The following is an 8,548-nucleotide window of genomic DNA, read 5'->3' on the forward strand; positions in this document are numbered from 1 at the left end:
GGCCGAACGACTTCAGCCCTCGCTGGTCGTGCTTACCCCTCGGCGGGCCAGGCTGCATCTGCGTTACACTCTATGGCGGTGCTCCAAGTGTACCAGGCGAAGCTCCTTCGCGCCATGGATGAGTCTGGGCTAGAACATTCTGCAGCGTTCAGAGAGCTGCGCAGCGCCACCAATTTGGCCCTGCGCGCCACAAAGACGACTGCACAGGTCATTGGGAGGTCGATGGCCAGCCTGGTGGTGCTGGAACGCCACTTGTGGCTGGATTTGACTCAGCCCTCTGCACGGCCTGAGCCCAGGCAGTGCTCGCGCTCTGCAAAGCGCTACCCTTTCCCCGAAGTGCCAGGGAACCCGGCCCAAGATTGTGCTGGACCCTGCACCTCAGAAGCCATCCTGATCCCTCAAGAAGGAAGAGGAGGGGGCAAAGTCTCGCTGTGGCCGGACCACCCCCCAAACTGCCTCGTATGTGTCCCCAGTCGCCCCGTCCAGTTCCGGGTGCTGGGAAAAATGTGTTTATTGCATGCAAAGGGCCCGTTCTAGCGCCCAAGTGTACAACCGCTGTGATAGCGGACAAAATAAAACACTAACATACTCAAAAAGAGAGCAAATTTCCTCTTCCAAACACGGCGAGTCCCGGGTCCCTTCACAGTGACCCGCCGCCCGAACCAATTCAACCCCTTGCCACAAGGGCCGAGGCCTGGCAGGCCATCCCCGGCGTGTCAAAATGGGTTATGGGGATTATAAAACGAGGTTATCTACTCAAATTCACTCAAGAACCCCCGCGTTTCTGCGGTGTGATCCCCACCTTAGTAGGGAACAGGAACGCTCGCGTTCTTCGTTCCGAGGTGGCTGTGCTGCTGGCGAAACGGGCCATAGAAATCGTCACGCCAGCTTAGAGCGAGTCAGGCTTTTACAGCCGCTACTTCCTAAACTAAAAAGGATGGCGGCCTCAGGCCCATCCTCAATCTCAGGATTTTGAACCGCGCCCTAGTAAAGTGCACATTCAGAATGACCACTTTAAAACAGATCCTCTCGCTAATTGGCCCAGGGGACTGGTTCTTCTCTCTGGATCTGAAAGACGCTTACTTTCACATTCAGATAGCCCCCCATCACAGGCGCTTCTTGAGAGGGAGTGGCATATCAATATACGGTCCTGCCGTTCGGGCTGTCTCTGGCCCCACGCACTTTTACGAAGTGCATAGATGCAGTTCTCTCCCCTCTGAGACAGATGGGAATCCGCATTCTGAATTACCTCGACGACTGGCTTGTCTTAGCCCAGTCAGAGGCCGAGCTGATAGCCCACAGATCCTCCCTCCTCAACCACTTAGAGTGCTTGGGGCTCAGGGTCAATTACGCCAAAAGCTCAATGATTCCCAGCCAACGAATCTCATTTCTGGGGGCTGTCTTCGACTCAACCCAAATGGGAGCTGTAGCCTTGCCGGAACGTGTCCTGGTTATACAGCGGCTGACGACCGCCTTCACGATTGGCGCGTCCCTTCCTCTCAGAGTGTTTCAGAGGATGCTGGGCCTTATGGCCTCTGCATCGCCAGTACTGCAGTTAGGCCTCCTTCGCATGCGGCCTCTTCAACACTGGCTGAACCCCCTGGTTCCATCCCGAGCTTATCAAGGTGGATCAAGCCTGCATCGCAGCCCTTGCCCCTTGGAAGGACCCTTCGTGGTTCAAACAGGGCGTACCCCTGGGGATGATGCACAAAAGGAAGGTCATCTTCACAGATGCGTCAAACACGGGCTGGGGAGCCCTGTGCGACGGCAGACCAGCCTTTGGCGCGTGGTCGAGCGAAGAGACAAAGCTGCACATCAACTGCCTGGAAATGCTGGCAGTATGGCAGGCCTTACAGTCCTTCCTACCACATCTAGAAGGATGCCATGTCTTAGTCCGATCGGACAACATGACGGTAGTATCCTACATAAATCGCCAGGGCGGCCTTTCCTCCCCACGCCTCTTCAGGATGGCAAAGAGCCTACTGGAGTGGGCACATTGCCACTTGCGCTCCCTAAAAGCAGCGCACATACCCGGCAAACTGATCCAGGGAGCAGACATGCTGTCTCGGAGCAACGTCCCCTCTGGCGAGTGGATGCTTCACCCCCAGACGGTTCAGAGAATATGGGAGATCTTCGGGAAGGCAGAGGTCGACCTCTTCGCCTCAGAAGACAACTCTCACTGCCCAATCTATTTTTCGAAGGAAAGGGATGCGCTGGCCCACGATTGGCCCAGCCTTCTCCTTTACGCTTTTCCTCCGATCGCCCTGATCCCTCAGGTCATCAGGCAAATCAGGGAAAAAAGGCACAAGGTTCTTCTAGTGGCCCCGCTCTGGAGAAACCAACTATGGTTCTCAGAGATGTCTCAGCTGCTCACGGCAGCTCCATGGCCCATTCCCCTGAGACGGGACCTCCTCTCTCAGGCGAACATGACGATATGGCACCCCCAACCCAAGTTGTGGGCCCTACACTTATGGCCTCTCGATGGGAGCCTATGAACCTCCCAGAGGGTGTCCCTTGGAAGGACCCTTCGTGGTTCAAACAGGGCGTACCCCTGGGGATGATGCACAAAAGGAAGGTTATCTTCACAGATGCGTCAAACACGTGCTGGGGAGCCCTGTGCGACGGCAGACCAGCCTTTGGCGCGTGGTCGAGCGAAGAGACAAAGCTGCACATCAACTGCCTGGAAATGCTGGCAGCCTTACAGTCCTTCCTACCACATCTAGAGCTTTTCATGCTCCTATAGACGGGATATCGGTCGGCATTTTTACAATCTCAAAAAAACTCATTCTGTATGATTTACAGTATAAGCTTCTGTACCCATGGGGACCTCAATTTAGGTCTCCACAGTGACACAAGCCCCCATGAATTGGTGTCTATTCAGGTTTCAGTCCCCAACCGGGATAAAAACAGGTACACACACACACACACACACACACACACACACAAAGAGTTGCACTATATGCATCTGTATGTATTAATTCAGTTCCCATTATACTCCATGTAAAATGACTGATTAGAATCTTAATACAATTTATTTACTATCAAAACCAAGTAGAAAAATAATCAAAATAATAAATAAGGAAATGGTAAATGTTTTATCAGGCTTTATATTGTAAATAACGAAAGGTCTTAATTTATGTACTGTATTATTCTAATTAAACATATTAATGCTTAGGGTACACCATTTCTGCTGTAATTATATTTCAAGAGGCGCTCAAGAGGCAACTATATTTCAACATCACTGCAAGGGCCTACAGAAGAAGCTTAGTAAACAGTTCACTTTTCTCTGCAACTTTGTCAATGATCACATCAGAGTCAAGAGAGAAGAGGATGTCCCTCTCGGTTGTCATCAACATAAAGGCTTCCAAATGCTCCTGTGATAGCTTGGATCTAAGTCTGGTTTTAATGAACTTCAGCGTTGAAAATGTACATTTACAGGCAACTTGAGTGATGGACAGGGTGAGAAGGAACTTGTATGCAAGTCCTAGGAGGTGGTAGGCATTTGACATCAGAATAAACCTCCCGAGAATCTGGTAGCAACACAGTGGGCATTCATTACATGAGGGACACTCCTTACATCAGATTTCAACCCCCTCATCTTCAGTCTTGTCTTCCAGTGTTTTGACCTTGTACTCGTCTAGTGGATACATTTTCAATTTTTCCCCACTGTAGAGTAAAATTGCTAAATTCACATTGTAAATTCTCAGCAGTTGTTTCACTGTCAAACCTCAACAGACATTTGCTGAGCTCTTGGAACATCAATGGTGGAAGAGAGGATGACTTTAACTGAGTGAAGTTTCTGGGGTCTAGAAATGCAAGGTCAGCATATAGTGTTCCATGACCCAGAAACCTCCTATGCAATGTCTCGGCAGCTGTGTCCATGATCTGATCATGGACTGTGACTTCATAAACCTGTTCTGGACTTGTGACAGTTTCAGCATGAGGAATCTCTCCAGGCCTGGTTGTCTTCTTCCTCCTCCTTCTTGATGGCAATGCAGACTCAACTTCCAGCTCTATCTCTTTGTCCTGCTCCTGCAATTTTTAATTTGCCCACAGCACAAATTTCCCTGCAGCTGCACTGACTGAGGCAAAGTCTCTTGACATGCTTTTCAGGCTTTCATGTGTTGCCATAACCATTCTGTGGGCAGACAGAATATCCATCCCTTGTGTTTGGAGGTATTTGGACAGTGGTGATGTCTGCTCAAATATCCTGAAGGTTTGTGCTGTCAGTATCATCTCATACTTAAGCAGAGCCTCAACAAATCCTCGAGCTTGAATGCGAGCAGTTGTTTTCATGGTCATGTCCTCTTGTATTGCTGTCAATGCAAGGATGACATTCACATAGAGACAATTATCTGGATTTGCAAATGATCCAAACTCTTTCCTGAGAGCATTATTTTTGGCCCACCACCTTGTCTCGCCGTTTTCTCGAGTCGTTTCTGGTGCTTGCCCTGACTCTCACTTTCCCACACATTCTTCCTTTTGTATGACTCACGAAAGAACACAGCAATATCATTGAGCACTGCAAGCTCTGAAACAAGATGGACTACTGTATAACCTCCAAGAAGTTACCATGATCAATATTGCGGTCATCAAGCATGTATGCCGCATCATTCTTCTTTGTGGTAAGTAAACCACCTTCTATTAGTGCCATCCTTGCACCAGAACACTTTTTGCACTACTGGATTATTTGATATTTGTTGAGGATGAAACTCAAAAAAGGTCTTCAAGCTTTCATGGTGGGGACGAATGTAGTAATAATTATTTTCCTTAGTGTCTTCACTTTCCTTTACTGTGTATGTTCTTACATCTCCATTCTCTTCTATTCTTCCATGTACTCTATCCTCTACTCCATCATTTGTTCTTTCTTTTCCTCTGTCTTTTTTCTCTCTCTTCTCTCTCATGTCTACTCTCATCTCCTCTCTCTTCTTCACATTCCTCTCCTGCCTCATGCCCTCTCTCCTCTCCACTATCCTCTAATGTGGACCCACTGGGCCTAGCCTGAGAATGAACAAAGATGATGTTACAAATGCATGAATATAGACAAAATATGTTCTGCACCCAAAAAAAAAAACATTACATGTTCTGACCCAGGGCTCAAAAAATTGGCTAAAATTTAAGTTAATTATGGCAAATAATTGAAGAAGTATGGTATAATGGTATTTCTGTAAATTAGAAGAGTATGCAGTACAGAAAAAAATCTCATGCATGTCTTCTCAGAATAATAAAAAATAGAACATTTTAGGAACTGAAAAAAGCTAGTTCTGGAGCTGACTTCATTTTGGAATTCTTGAAGAGGTTTTTAAGGTCATTCTAATATTTTTTTATAATTTTTTATATCAATTTATACAAATTGCTTTGGACCTGTTGTGAGATTAATGTTTTAAATATAAAAATTTGAATATAGAATTTTATTTAAAAAAAAAGATTTTATCACTGAATCATTCATTCAATTGATTCATTTGAACGGCTGATTCATTTAGCGAATGGGTAGTTGAATCTCACTAGATTCAATCATAAACATTCATTCATAAATTCATGTTCACTCATAAACGAAACACCACTGTGTTTGCATGGAGATGAGTAGCGGCTCAGCTGTGACTTTGAAACTATTTTCGTTGACGAAATAGAGCAAAATCAGGCAATAGTGTTATATTCAGACAATGTAAGTCACTTAATATTAGCTTCTTGTTCACCGAACTGTTGTATTAAATCAATATCACATTTGCAAATCCCTTAATAATCAAAAACTTCTGAGAGTGGATTCTGATTAACATTTATCTGATTAACGCGTATTAAATGTCCATCTCACCTCAGCTGTCAGGACCGCCCTGCTGACATCTTTACTTAAGGCTTTTGCCGGTGTTCTGACGATTTGTGCTACCCTGTCAGATTTTGCTACCTTCCATTAAAACAGATGGTAGCATAATTCGATAGCAAAACGTGCTACCTATCAGATTTTGCTTCCAGCATATTAATAAGGTGTGAGGCTTTATTAATATGTACACCTACCCCAACCCTAAACCTACCCTTACAGTAGGATAAATACAGTGTTGGTAGCATAATCTGATAGGTAGCATTATTTGTCAGAACACTGGCCTTCCAGGAAATAACTAATTTATTTTTACACATTTGGTGTTCTCTGCCTCAAGTGCTTGTCTTTTTTTCTCCCTCAACTTCTCGGCCCCTCCTTTAGGTTTAGATATTTTATATTTTATCATGTTCACTATCGTTGCACAACCTCATCGTCTCAGTTGGCTAATCGCTGCAGTTGCTCAGCAACTGCTCTTGAACTTGAACTTTATTCTGATTGGCCAATGCTCAGCGAATACGTCACGTGTGCTGATCGTAAGTTTAGCAGTCAGTCTCGCAGTTTGCATCAGCTTCATGCAGCCAATTAGAAAGACACATAAGCCTGGGATTAGACTATACAACAATTAAAAAATAATTTAAAAACAAAATGCCAAACGTACCGGCCCACTAAGACCGCGATGGCCAGTACATCCCTGGATATCACTCGCGTACATGGAAGAAAATGGACATTGCTCTTCAGATCACATAATTCAGTGGAGAATTAACAGAAATGATATTCTGTTTAAAGAACATGTGAGAATACATCTTTTCTCAGGTACAAATGATAACAAGAACTCAGCATCCACTCTCTTCTCTCTTGCGGGATCCTCTTCTTTGGTGTTTGTTTACACTAGGTGTCACGAATCCTGTCCATGGACTTCCATCCGCTCGCCACCAGAGATCGCTCTTCCATTACATTGACTCTCACACTACACAGACTGTTAAATGTCACTACCGGAGTACAGTTCCCATCATTCATTGCACTGATTACACACACACAGCTGCATCCAATGAGACACGCTTTATAAGCCTTGGACTTCCTCTTTCGGATTGCTGAGTATTGTATAGCGTTTATCACTCTCCTAGTGATAGCTACTTTACGGAGCCAGTTTCTAGTTTTTCATAGTCTAGTCATAGTCTTGCCTTGCCTGTTTTCCCGTATATTGATTCTTGCCTGTGTTTCTTGGATTAACCCTTGTCTAGCCGTTCGGACTCTGTTTGTACCTCGCCTGGACTATTGCTAATGTTTCTGGATTACCCCTCTTGTCAAGCCCTCTGGATAACGTTCGCTGTCGACTGACTCACGCCCGTTTTGGATTTCTCTTGTCTCGTCTGTGCCATACCTGTTTGCTGATGTTTTGACCCTGCCTGCTTCTGACCATGTCTTTGAATAAAGCTATGCGTATGGATCCGTATGTCTCTCGTCTCGTTCGCTCCGTAACAGAATACTCGGCCACACAAGGATCCAGCAGCTTTTCTACAGGACACTTGCTGTTATTAGCTCTCGAGCAGGGCACACGATCGCTCGAGAGCTATATTCAAGAGTATTTAGAGGTCGCTAATTATTCTGATTTGCCTGACTGTATGCTCATAGATTTCTTTTGTGAGGGCATTAATCAGCCGCTCAAATCACGTTTAATCCGTGAGGGTCCCCACTCATCTCTCAGTCAGTTTATGGACTATGCTTTGTTGACTGTTGGTTCATCGTTCACTGTGGGTGTCGCGGAGGAATGCGACATCGCGTCTGCTCGTGTAATGGTGGCCACAGAGCATACTCACAAAATGGCGGCGGCAACTAAGTACTGTGTTGACACTACCGTCGTTCCTGATCCTAATCATGTCGCAGTTGTTATTTCGGACTCCATTCATGTTGCGGCTGCCGGATCAGAGCTCATTAACATCGCGGCTGCCGCATCAGAGCCTGTGTCTCGTATGATCTGCCAGAACCTCGCCATGTCTCGTCTGATCTTCCTGAGTCAAGTCAAGGCACAGCTGATCTTCCTGAGTCAAATCTCAAGTCACAGTTGATCGTCATGAGTCAAAGTCAAGTCACAGCTTCCATTCCTGAGTCAAGTCAAGTCAAAGCTAATCTTCATCAAGTCAAGTCTCAGCTGATTTGCCAGAGCCTTGTCACGTCTCGGCTGGTCTTCTAGAGTCTCGCCACGTCTCAGCTGATCTCCCAGAGCCTTGTCACGTCTCAGCTGTTCGTTCAGAATCTCGTCACATATCAGCTGATCTTCCAGAGTCACGTCACGTCTCAGCTGTTCGTTCAGAATCTCGTCACATATCAGCTGATCTTCCAGAGTCACGTCACGTCTCAGCTGTTCGTTCAGAATCTCGTCACATATCAGCTGATCTTCCAGAGTCACGTCACGTCTCAGCTGTTCATCCAGCGTCTTGTCACATCCTGTCTGTTGCACCCAGATGATCAAGGTCAGTCCATCGGTATTCCAGTCTGGTATCCAGTGTGAGGGATGCACCGCTGGTATCTGCATGCGCAGCTGGTATCCCCAAACCCACTCACTGTGCCCTCATGTTCCTGAACTGATTCCCCTGTCTGAAGCGCTTCCCTTGATGGGGATCGCTTTATGGCGTGTTTGGATACACCTTAACAACGTCGTTTGTCGCTCTTGCGTTACTTGATCTTTTTATTTTGGTGCGTCAATCTGTTGAGTTACTTAGTATAGGAAATTGT

The 8,548-nt window shown here is 46.2% G+C and overlaps 1 protein-coding gene across 1 annotated transcript; it reads left to right on the forward strand.

Moving 5' to 3' along the window:
• Positions 1-72: 72 nt before the first annotated feature.
• Positions 73-2,495, forward strand: LOC107681650 (uncharacterized). Its single transcript, XM_016477967.1, has 2 exons — positions 73-423; positions 1,617-2,495. Exons 1-2 carry the CDS (start codon positions 73-75, stop codon positions 2,493-2,495), a joined length of 1,230 nt encoding a protein of 409 aa, XP_016333453.1.
• The last annotated feature ends 6,053 nt before the right edge of the window (positions 2,496-8,548 follow it).

Source organism: Sinocyclocheilus anshuiensis, unplaced genomic scaffold (genome assembly GCF_001515605.1).
Source record: "Sinocyclocheilus anshuiensis isolate Anshui unplaced genomic scaffold, SAMN03320099.WGS_v1.1 scaffold1945, whole genome shotgun sequence".
Classification (NCBI taxonomy): domain Eukaryota; kingdom Metazoa; phylum Chordata; class Actinopteri; order Cypriniformes; family Cyprinidae; genus Sinocyclocheilus; species Sinocyclocheilus anshuiensis.